We start from the raw sequence: 18,830 nt of genomic DNA, 5'->3' as shown, positions 1-18,830 counted from the left end.
TACGGTCGGAATCAGGTTGAGGACAGGCCGACATTGCACGCTAGTCCTTCCTCGATCGGTCTCCGACCGCGATTTAGTCGAAATCCGACCCGATCGTGGTTAGCAGTGGCGCGCCATTACTGACCGCGATCGAGTCGAATTCCAACCAAATTACGTCGGATTTCGATCACAATCCGATCGGAATCCGATGTCGGACGAAGCACCGACGAGCGCCGCGTTGATCGCACCTGAGGCGACAGCTGACGGTAGCTGGACGGTGTGATGACAGCGACGGTGGATCAACGGTGTCGCGCACGAGTTGCGCATTCCTCATCGCGCAATATATCATTTATGCACGTATTAATACAGGATGCCCTAAATAGTATATTAAATCTAAAATCAAATATTCAATTAAATTAAATTTGGAAAAAAAATAGTTAAATTTATACCTATGGCAACCTAATCAACTTGAATTATTGTACTTTTTGCTTTCCACTCCATGATTTTAGGGAATTTACATCCTTAAATGTGAATGACCAAATCTTAATTAATACGATATTTAATCCATCTCCTTCACGTAATCCCATAAAACCACCCAATAGCTATAGTCCCTTCGACTTCGATCGGTTTGTTAATCTCTTTCTTAACCTTTCTCCAATCATTACTTAATTAAAAAAGAATTGTTAAGAATTTGTGGTTAATTTAATACCTTTGTTTAATTAGAAAAATAAGATTAAAAATAGTTAAATTATTAGGACCAAAATGAAAATTTCTCTGGTTACATCAATCCGTTCCGTTCCCTTCCTTCTGCGTTTACTTCCTCTCCTTGTCTTCCTCCTCTGGCTGCTCGTGTTTCGATCCTCATGACCCTCTCCGGTTGCTTGCTCCGGCGGCCGGCGCGCTTCCCGACGACGGCCGAACTCTAATACGAGGCCCATGGCGTCCCCCTCCGAGGCCGATCGAACGGAGCAGATCGTCGTCCACTTCCTCCACAAGACTCTCCACACTGTGCTCGCCTCCCGCATCCCCCACATCCGCCTCGCGCCCCGACCGTCCTCCGGAAAGAGAGACCGATGGTTCAACCTCGACCTCGGCGACCTCCCGGGCCCGATCGCGCAGCATGGCGCCTTCATGGACCCGTTGGTCATCGACGTCCTCCTAACTCCGCGACGCGACGCCTCCGAGTCCGGTGCCGGGGAGGTCGTTGTCGAGCGGTGGATAGCGCAGTGCGTTCCCTGGCACGGCGCCCCGCAGCACCCCCATGATGTTGGCTCTTTCCAACCCAGAACCTACAAGAAGTCGGTGATTTTGCTCAGATCCCTATACGCGCTGCTCCGTCTACTCCCGGCTCACCGGATCTTCCGGATGCTGTGTTCCTCTGGCCAGCCTTACAATTACGATCTTGGCTACCGGGTTTACTCCTTCGCGCCGCCGTTTTCTAGGGCGGAAGGGGCGGATTTGAAGCAATACAGCTTCTCGCCGGTGGAGACCCTCTTCGGCCAGCTCGTTGTTTCGGTGCAGTACCGCCCCAGCCTCGCGGCATTTAACCTTGAAATTTCTCCCCTGATGTCACCGATGATCATAACCGATTACATCGGTAGTCCGGCTGCCGAGCCCAGTAGGCCTTTCCCTTCTTCGTTGCCCAATTGGGCGTCTCGCCCCACCACGTCTCAGAATCCGCCCAGGGGCTTCCGGCCATCGGCAGTGGTGGCTCCTCAATTCGATCGCCCACACAGCTGGAACGCTGCCCCCATGGCGCACCACCCGCTCAGTTCACCGCACGATCGGGTTGCCAAGGTAGGATCCTCGCCTCCTGAACATTATGGCCGTCTGGGGTCGAACCAGCGGTCGCTGAGCGATAGGAAGGCAAATTTCAAGTTTGATGATTTTCGGCTCTCCCCGCCGTTCTCGACATCGACGTCCCCTTCTCCTCCCACACTTGGTGGTCATTCCCTCCAATCAAGGCTACAGATGGAGACGGCGCCGATGAGCATACCAATGTCAGCAACTGGGAAGAGCCAGATGCATCGCAGTCCTAACCTCTCGGATCCTTTCAAGAGCCTTTTGCCACGTCCATCTCCTAGAAGCACAAGACCCGATCTTTCAAGCCAGGAGTCTCCTTCGAAGAGCAGATCTTTCAGAAAGACAGAAGGTTTGAGTAGTGGAGGTGATATCTATTCAAACTTGCATATGTACGCTGCATATAAGGTAATATTCTAACCTTCACGTTTTGTGACACATTTTTGTATGGAAAGATTATAGCTTTAGTTTGATCCTAAGCGATTTGTTTTATTGATTCTTACTCCTTCATTATACAGATGTAGATGTTTAAAACACTAAAAATCATTGTGGGGGCTCTTAACTACTTTTGCTTAAGTTTGATATAAGATCATAACATAGTCTGATAAATATCACATTGCAATCTCTGCTTGCATAACTTCTATTATATCATACTTGCATACAGTATGATATATATCTCTCTCAGGGACGCAGCTTATATATATCTGTCAGGGACACATGTTGCTCTTTTTATTATTTCGCTATCACAAAAACCTATTTTTCCTTGATCCCTACATTAATTCAGCAGACTTGGGATTCATGAAAAATCTAAAGTTCCATTCCCAAAATTTCACATGCATTTTTATTTGGGAATGTAAAATAAGACAAACATCAGCTTTGAAGCATTGGGAACAATATGCAATTCATCTATGACAATAGCAGGATGTCTTAGAAGGAAAATATTGGGATTAGTACAAGAATGTTATCAGAACATATTGGTTAGCCCTCAAGTAACAACCTTTTGGGAAGAGGTTTAAGTTTTGGAGTCAGAAGCAAAATGATCATTACTGGTATGTAGTTGTATTGCTACAGAGTGTCTCATAGCCAGGGACCTCTGGTGCTAAAAGGAACATGAGACTGTTTTCTGTTCCGTTAATAGTCAATCTGCAGATGGTAGAGGCTTACACTACAATGATACTATGCTCCTTTATAGGTCAAAATACTACAGTGTTGTAATTTTAAACAAGAACATCTACATATGTGGAATTTTTCTTCAACACATATTGCTTAGAAGATGCATATTTTATGCATGAATACATCTGAACTGCTAGTTATGTTTGAGGTGGGACCAGTCTTGATAGCAAACTTTGGGTATAGCAATCATTCTGTTGAAAGTATCATTTTTGTGTATTATGGACAGTATATAGGATCCAATATAGGATTTTGAAGTACTTGTGGACTTATGATGAATATCAGAACATGTGACATATGCAAGTATAAAATTGCAAAACTGGGAACAGTGCGGCAATAATGTGTCTAAAATACCTCTGACATAGATCCACTCCCACCTAGCTTCTTCATTTCAATTGAAATTCAAAGAATCTGCATTCAGATTATTGGGTATTTATGTTTTTACTTTTTATACTCCATTATGCATAATTCTTAAATATTGAATTTGTTAGAAATTGTTTCACCTGAAGATCTTTCATCGCATTCTTCACCTTCTCTGTCCTTTGATATGCTCAGGCTAGAAATAATTGTGCTAATAAGGTGCAAAGTTCTACTAATGAACTTGCCTGGGGTCCTTCTCATATTATTCTTTTAGGGTCTCAAGGATGGTCCGGATGATTCTGGAAGGTTCTCTGCTTTGTCTTCTGGTGGTTCACCTAGGTATGCCTTTTCAAGAAGCTCAAGCCGATTCTCAATGCAGGATGATCTTGATGATACAGATTTCTCTTACCCATTTGCTGTGGATGATGTTGACACGTCAGATTCTCATACAAGGTGATTCTCCATTCTGCTTATGATATGTTATATTTGTGCCTATTTGAGTTGTCTAACATAGAGATTGGTTCATGAATCTTACTATTCACTGTTTTTACCTATCTGTTGGAACTTTCTAATGGTGAAATATATGGATCCCTTAAATTATTGTGGATAAATTGTGCAGTTGGCCACTTCTAATCAAGAGATATCATCATATATTATAAATTAAATCAACATGATAAATCAAATAAAGCATATAAATAAAAAAGATAAAATGAATTCAGAGGCGAACCAAGCTAATTGTCTTATGATGAAGTTTTGGTCCTTGTGTGGGTAAAAATGGACACTCTCACACCCCAAGGATACAACTAGTGTGGCCCCACCTGTTGACACATGGTATAGAGACTTGTTTGTAGATCATTTCAGTGTTAAACCACATAAGTATTCATACATACACACACATTAAAAAATATCAAAGAGGAAGAAAAGAAATATAGGGGAAGTTTGTTAGAGCCCTTTTATTCCTCTTGATTAGGAATTCTTTTAGTACAATATGGTAATAGATAGACTCTTCTTTTATAGAGTAAATATCCCTTTAAAATCTCTATTCAATTAAGGTTCTGTCCTTCTTACGAGTTGTGCCCTTTAAATACTCCAAAAAAAATCAAAATTAAACTTATGAAAAAAATAAAAAATTATATTTCAACTTTCTTATAAATATAAAGATTCTAACAGTCTTCAACTACTATTCAACTTTGATTCCTTGATTCTGTAGAAGGTATAGTCTTAATGTCAGTGTCTTTTTTTTTTTTTTCAAATTCCTTTGTTTTTGATTGGGTTTTTTTTCCCTCTTACTTTTCTCTTACTATGCTTAAATGATGGCTTGATAGACAGTTGGCTTTTGTGAGATTTAGCATCTGATTGTTTGATATGTAATATACTGCCTAAGACTAAATTTCGAACTATGTAAATTCTCAGATTGATTGCAATGAAGATGGACGGTGTATTACCAGATTTAATTGATTGCAATGTGGATGAATGTTTCATTAGCAGATTTTGAAGATATGAAACTACTTTACTGGAAAAGTAGTTGTTTTTTTACTTTTGATTGCCCAGAAAGATTTTGACAGGAGACCCAAAAACTGAAATCTAAAATTGACTGAGAAGAATTCTTCCATTTCTAAAAGGTTAAATTGAATCTGGTCAGCACTTTCTTATTCAGAGTTCAATCCTATTTTTAAAGACTAACCAAATGCCAAGGAAACAAGGATTTCACTGTTAGATTCGTATATTCATGAGTACTTCTTCTAGCATTTAGGGCTTACAAGTCCTCTCCGCGTGACGATTTGGTTGTGTCATAAGGAAAATCTCATTGCAAAACCTGTAATGGTCTATCAGATCTAGATCATAAAGATTGACTTCAACAAGCAACAAGAGAGGTGTTTAGAAATATTTATTGTATTTTTCTAATTGATGTGTGGGCTTTTTAAGTTCATCTATACTTAGTCAAGGATCCTAGTTATGCTAGGCGATATAGGAATTAAGACAGAGACAGATATGCTTGTGCTGAGATGCCTTTAGGTCTCATGCCTCACTGTATTCTAATCCCTCACCTTCTGCTTTTAGTTAAATTTTTGCTTGATAATTATTTGTTTGCTTCTTTTCAATTGTGAATTACTTGATGCTTGGAGTTTCGAATGAAGAAAAGGTTGCACAAATTTCATTCTTCTTTCCATTAGTTTATCCATTTTGATATAACATTTTTGTTCCTTTACGTATTTAGGATATTTAGACCTGCAAGGCTGAAGTAACAGCATGAATATAAGCGAATGTCTATCCATTAGCACATTTAACGCCGTGAGCATTACACGTAGATGTTCTAACCTAATTAAGAGTAATAGAGTTCAATTTTACTCTGCTGCACTCTGCCAAGTATGGGGATGAATCATGGAGCAGCAAGAGTAGTAGGCTATTTAACAACCTTTAACATGCTGCAGGGATTAGGAAGCAAAGTTTTATAAACATAAGACTTCATGAATGCAAATGAATGCTATTAGATTGTAATACACTATTGTGCTGATTCCCTCAACAATTATTTTGGTTTATTTGAGAGAAAATATTGCCGATAACCAATTGTAGTTAAATGTTAAGTTACTTGTCTTCTATTGTATACATCAACCTCTTGTGGTGCCAAATTCTATCAAAACAGGTTGGTTGTCACCCACCCTGGCTTGTTAAAGAAGTGAACAGTCTAACCTTTTTTTGTGTTTGCTTCGGTGCGAGTACCTGTTTGTTAAAAATCCATTGCCTACGCCCTATGCGTGACCTAATACAGATTCTCATGATTATTTGATCAACAGGAGCCCTGATGTTAAGGATGCAGAATACTCTTCCTCCCATAAGTCCCAAAAGGCAGCAGTTGGAATGCTTGTCCACATGCTAAAGACCGCGCCTCCACTTCGCCAAGATCAGAGCTGTTCATCGCAGTCTTCAGACTTAAATGGAGAAGTTAGCTTGAATACTTCCGTCTTGTCTAGGAAAACAAGTGATGCTTTGGAGGAACTCCAAGCCTACAAAGAGATGAAGAACTTTCTTCTTTCCGAGAGTGGGGCTATGACTAAGTTACAAGAATCTCTTCAACAGAAAAAGAGAGACAAAGAGTGATGATACTTAGCCGAATAATCAAACACTAATGAGACTATCCAGGAGCTAATTTTTACGAAGATACATAACGGCACAAAGGACAGCGACTCAAATGATGCCCTTAAGATTTATTGTGTACATATAGCAAGATTGTTGTTTAGAACTCTTAAAACTTTCACCTAGCAAATTGCTTGTTTCAAACTGATTATTTACCTACTTATCAAGTGTTCGGCCTGAGTGTTTCGCATCTGTAAATGCCTGATATCTTACCAACTCTCTGTCCATTTATTTATGGTGAATTTATATCTTGTGAAAATTGAGTGTTGAAGGATTTGTCATCACAATGATCATCTCTAGTGTCTTGTGTCATTACATGGATAATTCTGCTATAGAAGTTTTGTTTCTCTAGTTGTTACTTTGGCTAGACTTCCTATTTCATTGCAGTTATGGTTTTTTCTTTTCAAGTACAATTTTTTTTGTAATGATAATTCAAATATCCAACTCTAATCATCCAACTAATTTTGATCCAATCTATTCTAATCATCCGACTAATTTTGAAAATAACCAATCTCATGAAAGTTTTTAACCTTCATTGTTTAAGAAATTTATCTCATCTTTTACCATCGCACCATATCTCCGAAGATAATTTAGTGGTCCTTTTTTTTTAAAATTTAGATTTTCAATTCTTACGACATGATTAATCTTGAAGATGATTACCAACCTAATCACAAGTTGACTTATAAACATTTTTATTGATTTATATCATTCTAAACATAAGTTTCTCCCTGTCCTAAAGGCATTTTTTCTAGCTCTAACTTCTATTACAAGTTGACTTGTAATTCAACTTACAACCACCAAACAACAAATTCACGTTTGCAAGACCTAAGGTCCCAACAGTTTGCAACAAACAACAGTTATATTTGCATTTACATGACTCATTATAACAATGATGCATACAACAGACTGACTCGTCTCACCGCCGAGTTCTCGTCTAGCCAGGCAAAAAACATGGCTGAAACGCCCGGAATTGAGACAGTAGACACGACTCTGTGACAGCAGTATGGACATAGACACTGTGCTCAGCAACTGAAATTTGGTCCTGGAGTTGAAGGTCCATTTACAGTTTCAGTATACAGGGATGGTCATTTGAGAGCTGCCCCCACCATGTGCACCATTGCGTTTGAACCAGAAATATGAGATCTGCGTGATGGCTGCTTGCCGAGCGATTTGCACCCTGCACACAAACCTCAGCTCTGCCCAAAAAGTATTGCCTGCGGCGTCTGTTTTGATGTATCGGTCGTATCCATCAAGGTCTGACTGAGACACTACCTCGTAAGAGCTCTCATCAAAGGGTAGATGTGTTTCAGTGATGAGGAGCGTTGGAGACTTTATGGTGAGATTTTTAGAAGAGATACACCTTTGAATCCTTTGCACTCTGAGGTGGTAGAAGTGTTGAACAGCCTGAAAAATTAATTACCAAGAATTGTAAATCTTTGTCATGTTTCGATCGATCATGGAGTTTATGATAATAGTAAAGCATAGAATTCAAACATTTTTCAGGTGCCAACACAAGTTCTTGATGGCAATATTTGGAAGAGCCCGTACTGCATTCCCATGACAAATTAGTAACTTCTATTAATTACTAATGAAAATTCTCAAAGATGTATCGATAACAATAGTTTGCAGAGCACAGGATATTATCCCCACACTGTACTTCGTCGATTTTCCAACAAACCATTTTAAAAAAAATGAAATAAATGATGTATGGCATAGAGTAATAAACTAACCTTCCACTGTGAAGAAGCTAAATGTACTCTTGGTCTGTTCACTTTGACGTATTGGTATGCAGCAGTTGGAGTCATTTGCTTATGTTGCACCTGTGAAACAGAGTTCTTATTATCTTCCTCACGTCGAATATTAGACAATTAGTCCTTTTAAACTAGATTTAAGCGTACCAAGTAGCATAGCACGATGGTTGTGCTGCGCCCTCGACCCGCTTTGCAGTGAACATATGTCATTTTCCCACTGTTGCTGTTCCCTTTTGTAAATTTGACATGGCAAAGAAGATTAACCGACCATCAAATGTAGAGGTAATGAAGGGAGGATATTTGTATCACATATATAAAGGTCGAAGAAAAAAACATACTAGACATATTTAACTAATGATGACTATTCATTAGCTACAGGTTATTGTCATGTAATCTTGAATTTAGAAATATCACCAAGCCATACATTACAAACAATGCTAGAAGTTAATTACAACCTAAAATATTTCACATGCATAATTACTTTTAGTTGATAAACACCATTAATAAATATGAAATCCAATTGTCAGAAAATGATTGAATGATTAGTATTGAAAGAAAGTCACACCATTTCCTGACTAGATGGCAGAATTATTATTATCATTATTTTTTAAGAGAATTAAATAATTGATATGTTCATAGCAAGCATAAGATGGTGGGTACTTACTATGGATGAAGTCCACAGCTAGACATATATCTCCAAGTGATGGAGCAAAGAGGTAATCTCTTGTTGGTATCAGCAAATGTTCGATCCCGTAGGCCTATTCCGAAGAGCCAAAAAAAATAAATAATTAACGAATGATACTTGAGCTCATCGCATTAATAAGAGAAAAGATACGGGCAGGATCTATGACTCCTAATCAACAGAGAATGCTACATAATAAGAGTCAAAAGATCAAGAATAAGGCCTCCGTCCAATGGTAAAGATGCTCCATTATTACATGAGTGAGAGGGGTTGGCGAAAAAGTCTGATCCAATGAGTAACTGATCCAAACAGATCTTATACGACCCAAAATTTGGATTATTTTGGTTTTTGGGTTGATGCATAGGCTAGAAATTTAATGTATTCAGATCATGATTTGGTTCTGGCTATCGAATCCAAAATGCAAATAAAGGAGAGCCGGCCCAAGTTTAATTATGTAAATATATAGTTTATTCATAATTTTTGCATGCATAGTAAACCATCCACTAGCCATCCCTATCACCAACTAGTAAGAGTAATTTGCTAAATGAAGTTTGTACTTATTGCTCAATTATAACAACATTGTGAAACTGCTAATAAATTTAAATATATATATATATGTCTGGATCTTAGGAATTTCAGTCTGGCACACTGTTGTATTTTACTGACTATCATGTTATATTTTACATGTTTGGATTTATAATTGTATTGCATTAATTAAGTAGGTCTTTTGATATCTTTAGTTATGGATTTTTTTGCCTATAATATCAATGATTTAAAATTTTGTTGCATTGAGCAGATATTTAGTGATATCATTTAGGGATGGTATCTTTAATAGGCCTTTTGATTGGGGCTTCCCTGCACCGCATGAAATTTAAGGTGCAATACATATATTTCATAGGTTGCATACATATTTCATTGTCTTACCCCAAAGGATAGAGAATTGATTTGGAATTAACCGAGAAGAACTCCATGAAAATATTCAAAAATTTGGCAGAGAAATAAACTAAGAGTAAAGCACAAGCTAGTGTTTAGTAGCTCAAATTGTGGTCACGCACTGGTAAACTAAATTTCCTGTTGATGCTATTGATAAACCTCATGGAGGATATGACTTCTCTTTTCTGAAGTTAGTGGAGAGAACCAATCTAATTAGATCAAATTTATGACAAATAAAGTAGATCAAAATTTTAATTATTCAATCACAACCTTTCTAGACAATATAATCTAAGTACATAGACAAAATGACCCAAAGGAAAAGTACTCACATGATATAAGGAACTAGGTACCAGTGTCTCATATGGCTCATTCAAAGTAATGACTCCACCGACGCCAAGTTTCTTCAAGCGAGGAACATCACTAGGAAATGGTACAGCACCTAAGAGTAGACACTGAAACAGAAATTGTCGGCGTAACTAACTAATCAACAGGTTCGACAAAGTAGTTGCGCTAAATCAGTTATAACCAAAAGGGGGAAAAGCAACAAACAAATCTGATATGCATTAGAATTCACACACATGATTCATGAAACCGTATTAGAACATTAGACTCTAGAAATTACTATCCAAAAGTCAAAACTTACAGAATAATCTCCAGATATGCATTACGACTCAGCACAGGACATCATGAAACGTCACTACTAAATATATGAGGCTAAAAATTAGTATCCAAAAGTCAAAACTTCAGAATCATCGCCTGGAATTACGGCTCAGGCACAAGAAATCATGGAACATCACTAAAATATTTGAATCATTATCCAAAAGTCAAAACTTCAGAATAACTTTTGCTTGTATCTCAAAAATTCTGAAGGTTCAACTAATAAATTTGAAGTGGTCAAAGGAACTCCAATTATCCACAAGAATTGGTTGTTACAAAATCATGTACAAAAAAAGAGAAAAATAGATTAGACAACCAAAGAACCTACATACTCTTTTGGCAATGAAAAGATAAACAAACTACAAGCAAGGAAATGATGATTCAAGGGGGAACAAACCTCATCGATTTGATCCCACCAATGGAACTGGGGTTCAATCATATTGCGCAGAACATTGTACCCAAGCGTCGGGTAAAAGAGAATCCGCGCCCCGATTCCGACCGCCGCTCTCTTCGCATTGAGAAACACAACCCTTTCGCCACCGATCCCTGAAATCGACCTCTCCCCATCGCCTCCGCCTGCGCACTCCTCCTCTAATTCCTCAATACGCATAGCTCCAAATCCAATTCCTCGAAGACACAAGCGGAAACCGCCGATCAAGCGCCTAATTTCTCCACCCCCGTCGAGGACAAGGCGGTCGATCGCAAACCAACAGGAAAAGGGGAAAGTGGGTTGCAGAACGAACCTGCTACGATTTCCAAAACGAGAACCTCCCACCGATGCTTGCCTGCGTTCGATTCGGAGGTTGAGCAAATCGATCGATCGATCGGCTCCGCTGTCTCGATCCTTTCGCCTTTCCTTTTTTAAGAACCACCGAGCCGCTCTTCCCAACCACCGTTCCGCTCCGCCGTCGACATTAATATAGGAGTGGTTCGGTAAATGTGCGTCGAGATTCGCGAAAAAGTCAAACGAGGGAGCGCGGACGGTCGCGATGAGATCTCGAATCCGTCCGCGATCTCACGTGACGGACGAGCGGTGCCTGTGCCGTCGGATCCAAGCGAGCACATCCACAACCACGGACGCCGATTGCCTGCCAGCACCGAGTCTCCATACACGGAAGCTAACCTTCTCGTTGGCTCATTCCGTGGGGACCATCCGAGCTGGCGGAGGACACGGGGGAAGCTGCGTCGGTGGTGACTCACGCGAGAAAGAAATAGAGCGGGGCCCGCAGGGACCTTCCATCGAGCGGGCCCCATTCAGTAATGCGTCTCTCTCACGTGATATTTGTCTTCTTCTTCTTTCTTTCTTTCTTTTGTGTTTTTTATTGTGATGCCCAATCGAACAAATTCCCTAGTGAGAAAGGTTTTGTTGTGATTGGAAGGGAAATGGCATGGTTTCATGAACAAAGAAAAAAAAACACATAGATTTTTCAAAAGGATTGTAAAATAAACTATAAACGACCATGTCTAGATGTTGAAAAACTAAGCCTATATTGCTTATGTAAGTAGTGGTTGGCAGGTGTGTCGATCCGTTAGACAGCTCTAGATTATATTTCATGCTTTCAGTTCGGCTTCCTCGACACCATCCAAGTGCTCGTCTTGAGCTTCAAGTATTCAACTCCTTATCAGGCATTTCTATAAAACCACCAAAAGGAACTAAGACAAGAGGGCAATAGTTAGTTTTTATCTAAACATGCAATTCACACGAGATTGATCTGATAAAATTTCAATCCAATTCATTTAAACTATTTGATGAGATAGATCATTTCAACGGGTTTAATTAGAAGTGTCAATTCGGATGATGGATGGATTATGTTGAATTGAAATAAAATATTATTAAAAAATCTCAATTCGATCTAAGTTCTCTAAACCTAAACCTAAACTTGACTAACTTGAAAAATCTGAATAATCCAAAAAAAATTTTTTTTTTTCTCATAATTTCTTAATATTTTATCATTATCGTACTAATCCAAATTGACAGTTCTAGATTGGACAATTAATTAACTATAGATCGATAGCATTCATCTATCCATTTCAAAAATTGTTAGTTTTGGCATTAGTAATAACTGCAAGAAGAAGTAAATTGAGAAGTTATATACAGAAAAAATATTATCTCGATTTCGTCAAAATTCAATTCTTATCCATGCAACAAATCTACCCGCAGTAGGCAATAGTAATAACGACAATACCATATGAAGGAACAATCAATGGATAATGTTCATCTTTCTTTGTCACGTGTGACCATTTATTGTTCTATCACTATCCATTTACTAAAAGTTATAGCAATTTAATTCTTAGATCAATATGTTTGCCTTCTATCTTACGATCTCAAAAAAAAATCTTTAAAAAAGTAAAATAAGATATAAGATCTGAAATCAAAACAAGCTCATGAACTCCAACAACTTGAAACAGAGACTTCATCAGGACAAAGAAAAGGAAAAAAAAAAAAGTTCTTTGAAGCATTTCGACAAACAGGGGAGAGGCGTAAAGGGAGGATACTGAAACGGAGCGAGCAGCTGCACGCGGACACGCACTATGTCACAGACCAAGCAACGAATCACTGCGAGAACTCAGAGGAGAAGCATTCCCGCGCCACACACGACTAAGGTCATGGCGTTCAACGTGGCCACGCGCATCCAGATCGGCGGCGAAGTCGACCGCGACGCCACGACGCTGTCGCGGATCCGCCGCAGCTTCGAAATCAGAAGCACCAGCATTCGGCACGGCGCGAGCACGAGCGTGAACGGGATGAGCCAGATTCCGAGCTCCAGTATCATCATCGGAGACCTCCTCCTCCTCCTCCTCCTCCTCCTCCTCCTTCTTCTTCTTCTTCCTCTGCTCGCGCAGGCAAATAAACAGTCTCTTTAAGCCATTAAACCAGACCGGAAGGTCGAACCGGCAACTCACAGACGGTTCGTGCGGCTCGACCGGTTGAATGATTGATCCCAAGTTTGATGCCGTGTATTGCTCTTCGTGCTGGAGAACAGAAAGCATCGCCAGCAAAAAACCATGATCGAGTGTTCATATTCCTTCAACAGGAACGTGAATTCATGATTGTTGTTGTTGAACATTGCTTCGTGATCGATTAGTTTGCGACAAATGAAGCGTGTAGTAGTGATTAAGATCATTTTACTGTTTGTTTACATGCTTTTTCTCTGTGGTGAGTGAGTTGTTCACACACAAAGTAGTTGCTTCTTGTTGCATCCAACTTTACTTTCCTTCCATCACAACAACTATAATTTGTCCTTGGTGAGATTTAAAGTCTTGATCAACCACTCATCTCTTATCGAGTTTGGGAAACGGTAAGGAAGGTGCGGTGGCCTTTGCATGAGTTTAATGAGATTCCTTATGTCTCTTTCTCCCCTGATTACGTCCGAGAACCGAAGGTTTTAAGAGCTTGTCAAAAGTATTGATACATGTACATTATTTTCGCTATCTTATCTATTTGCTACTCTCCTCTAAGCCTCTAAGATGTGAATGCGTATGGTAAGGAATGTGCGAGGCCCGTTGCACAGTCCTCTAAAGTCGGGTGGCCGATCTGATGGAGTCCAAGGTCTGACTTATCTTAGGTGCCTGAGTGCATCTATAATCAGGTGGTGGAGCTAATGGAATCGAGGAGTTTGAGTCCTTTAGAGTTGAGTGGTCGAATTGATGAAGTCAAGGAGCTTGAGTTTTCTAGAGTCGGGTGACCGTTTTAACTTAATGGAGTCGAAGAGCTTGCACTCCACTATATCTTTGACGATGGCCGATACGTAACAATTAAATAAGCCTATATTAGTTTTAGGAGCGAGTGACCGTTTTAATTTCCCATAGAACAGCTGGATGACTTTTGACTCGACCCTCGGCCATCTGTATACCGGTCCTTCTAGCTACATCATATATTTGACAATGTATCATTCTATGCGTAACAATTAAATAAGAAAGATATTGATTTTTGATCGACAACGCTATCATTTTGATAGGAAGAAGGAAAAGAGACCAACGAAAAAAGGAAAAGACTCCATCAGCTCGGCCACCCAACTCTAGAGGATGCAAGCTCCTTGACTCCATCAGCTCGGTTTACTCGACTCTAGAGGACTCATGCTCCTCGACTCCATCAACTCAGCCATCCGACTTTAGAGGACTCAGGCTTCTCGACTCCATTAGCTTGACCATTCTGATTCCAGAGAGTCCAGACTCCTCAAAGTCCTTCAACCTATATCCTGTGAGTAGCCCACTGACAGCTATTACGAATATTTTCAAACGTAGCACCACGGCTGGATGGAGAAACAATCATGTGGTTGTCAGACTTAGTCCTGTTGATGTTCTCCCACGTACATGTGACATCCATCAAGTAGAGAAACCGGTAACGACTGTTAGATGTAATCTCCCTTTATTGTTGATGTAGAGATGCTTTTTTGATAACTATATAACTCTAGCAAAGACACATGAGAAAGAGGTATGCGCAAGAACATACTCATCTGATTCTTCAATATTTCTGTTGTTTTCATAATTTCTAAGTCCCTATGCTAATTTGAGTATCGGATTGGTCATGTCAAACTCCCTCGACACTCATTCTAACCTCTACTTGAGTGTTGCAGACATTCTGGTGTCTTCTTTGTTCTCAATCCGTCGCTCTCTTCTTCGTCAAAGTCTACAACACCGCCTCCTCTGCAGTTGCCTTCCAATTGACCGAGTCATTTAAAAAATTGACTCGTTAAAAAAATACGTGTGCTCTCACACATTCAAGAAGATCTCGGATAATATATCCCAAGTTCTTGCATGATCCCACGATTCTCTCGACTCAACACACACTCCAATCAATTATTTAACCGTTATAACTTATGACAATTATCGATAAAATAAATAATTATTTTTTCTTTATTCTTTCTTTCTATTATTGTCTCTATGTTTCAACCGTTATAAATTAAGTCTTTTATTCGGAGGACTTGAAAGTTGAAATTCTACACTTAAGTGATATATAACCGTCTATTAATTTTGATACTTTTTATCATCATGGTAGCGTTGTCGGCACGTGTTCTCCACGTGCAGCAGCGTTGGCAGCTGTCGCTGTCGAACAACAGCCACGTGTTCGACGAGCGGGAGGTCCGCGTGCGGACTACGTCAGCAGCGGCAGCGAAAGCAACGGGCACGTGCGGCGCGCCCCCACGGGCGACTCACGCTGCTTCCTTGACAACGAACTGATGCCGGTAACTTCACCGCCCGAGAGACCCCGATCGCCAGGTTGGCGCATTTACTCTTTTTTTGTCAAAACAAAAAAATATGATTAATTACTTAATTAAGCTCATTATTGTATCGATATCACGTGCCGGCGTCAGCGGAGAGGCCACGAGCGGAAACGTGACATAGCCTCCACCTCACGTGAGCCCGGCCACGTACGGTACAACTAATTATGTTAATCATAATTATATTATTTAATATTTAAAAATTAAACGCTTAAGGAAAAATAATGTAATTTCCTCAACTTTTGGGGTAAAAGGAGAAATTTCCTCTCCATTTCTTTGCGATCGCAGGCCGCAAGGTTCTTCTTCCCACAGCTCACATGGCGATAAGCAAATTATTACCAGTGACAGCGAGAAAGAGAGAGAGAGAGAAGGGAAGTGGGCGACGACAGCAACAGCACGTCTCCGCTTTAAAGAGCGAGGAAGGTCAAGCGGAGGCGGTGGTGGCGGAGATGGGCGAAGAGGATACAGGCAGTCCATCAGACACGCTGCCCTTTTGATGCCCACAATCCAATCCAATCCGGTCCTATTAATTATTCCCTTCGGCGTCCCTCTCCTCCGACTATATCCGCCACGCTCCGTTGCCAATTCCGAGTCGAAATTGTGTTTGTTCTGTGCTTGAATCATGGCGACGGAGTGGGAGGTGCCAATGGCGGCTTGTTGCTCCGCCGCCTCTGTCGCTGCCTCTCTTATTCCGCCGCCGAATCAAAATGACTCTTTTATGGTCGCCGCCGATGACGACCAATTTGCTTCCTTCTGCGGTCGGGATTTCTTCTCCGCTTCGGTTAGCTGTAACAGCAGTCGTTACTGTGCGCCGGAGAAGTCTGCCGTCGCCGGAAGCAGCTTGTTGTCTTCTGTTTTTCAGGCGGAGCATAGTTCGTTCGATCTTTATGTTCCGGTGAGAAACGAAACGAAGGTTGATTATTTTTTTGTTTTGGTAGAGGAATTGGTGGTTAATGGAGGTGTTTTGTGAACTGGTACAGCAATGCGAGGACGAGGCGGAGCTCGAGTGGCTGTCTCGGTTCATGGAGGAGTCTTCTTTCTCCGACGTCGAGCCAGCGCCGCCGGCGCCGCCATCCTGCGCGGCGGGAAAGCCAGATGTCGGGCGCGGCGCCCGGAGCAAGCGTCCCCGGCTGGCGATGACTTCGGCATCGTCGTCGTCCTCCAGCGAATTTCCTTCGGACGGCGCCGGGCAGACGAAGAAGGGCCGCGTGGCGCGGCGCTGCACGCACTGCGCATCCGAGAACACGCCGCAGTGGAGGACGGGCCCGCTGGGGCCGAAGACGCTGTGCAACGCGTGCGGGGTGAGGTACAAGTCCGGGCGGCTCGTGCCGGAGTACCGGCCAGCGGCGAGCCCCACCTTCGTCCTCACGCAGCACTCCAACTCCCACCGCAAGGTCATGGAGCTACGGCGCCAGAAGGAGCTCCTCCGCCGCCACCACCCGTAGTGCAATCCAGACCCTTTCTCCGCCGCACGGACGGAGATCCTGTTCGACGACGATTTGGGAGCCTAAAATCTTAATCTTCTCAATTAATTTGCCATTATAAGGGACGGGGAAAGCACGTGACGTGCCGCTTGGCTGCCTGCGACTGTGTCAGAAAGAAAGCGAAAATAACGGATTTGGTCACGTGATATGTAAATATTTTAATCGCTTAATTTTATTATTTTTATCGGTTAAAAAAATTAAAAATAGCGTTTTTTATTCTTAAAAAAAATGCTAAAAATGTTTTTTATTTTTAAAATCTCAACTATCTCCAACACCAAATCGACAACACCATTGGACTTGGAAATGGGATGTTTGTCCCTTCCCCTACTCCATGACTATTCGAGCTCCATTAAATTATTAATTCTAGTTTTATTGGATCAAGAGGGGACATCTCTTGAACAAATGGCACTGTTGTCCCTAATGAATTCAATTAGTCAATTCTATTTTTTTTAAGTAAATCGTTTTTGGATGTTTTAGTCAACTCCTAACAATAATAATTTATGGATCAAAGATTTAAGAGGTTGTCATTTCACTACTAAGTATGTAATCTTGTATTCTACATCGAAGAGAAGAGAGTCAATCAATTCAGAGTCACTCCATGCAACCAACAAAATGCACACAGTACCCTTGTACCTGACTTATAAGGTTCATCTAAGAAAACAAAAATTCCGATCGAACCGACCGATATCGACTCAGTTATGAGACGGAGTGTGCGTCCTCGGTCCCGCGTAATCCAAATCGAACCTCGGGCGCTCCTTCAGGGCTCGAACCTTAGAAACATTGCCTGCCTTTTCATCAGCCAGCTCGACTCGAGTTCGACCAGCTTCGGGCATGACCACCTCTATACTCTGAAAGATTTAAACACGATATGTTATAAGTCGAGACTGAGAGAAGAATTCATGTCGTATATAATGTGCATGCACCAACGTTGGCTGTCAGGGAGCGAGCTTGGCACGGAGGAAGAAGAGAAAGAGTCGAAAGGAGAGTGAAGATCGATAGTAGAGCAACGGAAGAAGACATGGCTTTGCAGTTGGCGGTTAAGAGTAGTGTCTGAAGCCTGGAAGAGAAGCAAAGTCAAGCGTTGCATGGTGAATATATAGGGAGGTGAGTGTGGGAAGGAGACAAATGATCGAGCAGGTGGTGGGCATGAAAACAGTGCACGAGGCTGGCCGAGTCTGCCAGACCGCACGCGAGTGCGGGGGCCCGCCAACCGCGTCGCCGGTGGGGACGCCGGTGGTGTCGAGAAAGGCACGCGCTGGCGGGCGCCACGTGGGCGGGGAGGCGTTGCGGGAGACGACGGCGCCAGTTACCGAGACAGCGGGATGGGATCCGGGGCGAGTCGAGTCGAGTCGAGTTGACTCGGTCGCCGCGCGGGTCGGGTAAAGTGCGCGCAGGGCAGCGCGAGACGCGGCGCGGAGGTCGCGTCGTCGGCTCCCTCCGTCGTCTCCACGGACACGGGTTTTGAGATCCACTTAAACTCTTCTATTTGTCATTAAATGTATTTAATTAGGCAATATAAAACTCGTACTTACACGTTAATTTCTGCAGTTATTTTAACATTATTCTCCGTGGGAAAATGAGCAAAAGAACTGAAGCTTTTTGGTTGTGAAAAATGTATAGGTCTGCCGCATGCCATACATTGTGAAATGCTTTACGG

General features: G+C 41.5%; 3 protein-coding genes across 3 annotated transcripts; 2 read left to right on the top strand and 1 right to left on the bottom strand.

Moving 5' to 3' along the window:
- The first annotated feature begins 810 nt into the window (after positions 1-810).
- Positions 811-6,731, top strand: LOC141832244 (autophagy-related protein 13a-like). The gene is made up of 3 exons (XM_074719739.1): positions 811-2,187; positions 3,584-3,762; positions 6,105-6,731. The coding sequence occupies exons 1-3, from the start codon at positions 916-918 to the stop codon at positions 6,406-6,408; spliced, it is 1,755 nt and encodes a 584-aa protein (XP_074575840.1). The 5' UTR covers positions 811-915; the 3' UTR covers positions 6,409-6,731.
- Positions 6,732-7,232: 501 nt separating this feature from the next.
- Positions 7,233-11,343, bottom strand: LOC141832332 (phosphatidylglycerophosphate phosphatase PTPMT2-like). Its single transcript, XM_074719832.1, has 6 exons — positions 10,865-11,343; positions 10,140-10,262; positions 8,860-8,953; positions 8,343-8,425; positions 8,175-8,264; positions 7,233-7,848 (listed from the first exon to the last, which is right to left on the bottom strand). Exons 1-6 carry the CDS (start codon positions 11,075-11,077, stop codon positions 7,513-7,515), a joined length of 939 nt encoding a protein of 312 aa, XP_074575933.1. The 5' UTR covers positions 11,078-11,343; the 3' UTR covers positions 7,233-7,512.
- A 4,722-nt stretch (positions 11,344-16,065) lies between these two features.
- Positions 16,066-17,195, top strand: LOC141832681 (GATA transcription factor 4-like). Its single transcript, XM_074720137.1, has 2 exons — positions 16,066-16,584; positions 16,670-17,195. Exons 1-2 carry the CDS (start codon positions 16,312-16,314, stop codon positions 17,132-17,134), a joined length of 738 nt encoding a protein of 245 aa, XP_074576238.1. The 5' UTR covers positions 16,066-16,311; the 3' UTR covers positions 17,135-17,195.
- Positions 17,196-18,830: the final 1,635 nt, after the last annotated feature.

The sequence above is a fragment of the Curcuma longa genome, chromosome 7 (genome assembly GCF_044706935.1).
Source record: "Curcuma longa cultivar G26 ecotype Majalengka, Jawa Barat chromosome 7, ITB_CL_G26_1.1, whole genome shotgun sequence".
Taxonomy (NCBI): Eukaryota; Viridiplantae; Streptophyta; class Magnoliopsida; order Zingiberales; family Zingiberaceae; genus Curcuma; species Curcuma longa.
This window is presented reverse-complemented; position numbering and strand designations above follow the sequence as displayed.

Excerpts from the sequence above, each read along its gene's own strand:
- LOC141832244 (XM_074719739.1), top strand. The coding sequence starts at position 916 with ATGGCGTCCCCCTCCGAGGCCGATCGAACGGAGCAGATCGTCGTCCAC. Across the intron at positions 2,188-3,583 it reads ATATGTACGCTGCATATAAG|GGTCTCAAGGATGGTCCGGA; the intron begins GTAATATTCTAA and ends TTATTCTTTTAG. Across the intron at positions 3,763-6,104 it reads ACGTCAGATTCTCATACAAG|GAGCCCTGATGTTAAGGATG; the intron begins GTGATTCTCCAT and ends TTTGATCAACAG.
- LOC141832332 (XM_074719832.1), bottom strand. The coding sequence starts at position 11,077 with ATGCGTATTGAGGAATTAGAGGAGGAGTGCGCAGGCGGAGGCGATGGG. Across the intron at positions 10,263-10,864 it reads GGTGGGATCAAATCGATGAG|TGTCTACTCTTAGGTGCTGT; the intron begins GTTTGTTCCCCC and ends TTTCTGTTTCAG. Across the intron at positions 8,954-10,139 it reads TACCTAGTTCCTTATATCAT|GCCTACGGGATCGAACATTT; the intron begins GTGAGTACTTTT and ends TCTTCGGAATAG.
- LOC141832681 (XM_074720137.1), top strand. The coding sequence starts at position 16,312 with ATGGCGACGGAGTGGGAGGTGCCAATGGCGGCTTGTTGCTCCGCCGCC. Across the intron at positions 16,585-16,669 it reads CGTTCGATCTTTATGTTCCG|CAATGCGAGGACGAGGCGGA; the intron begins GTGAGAAACGAA and ends GAACTGGTACAG.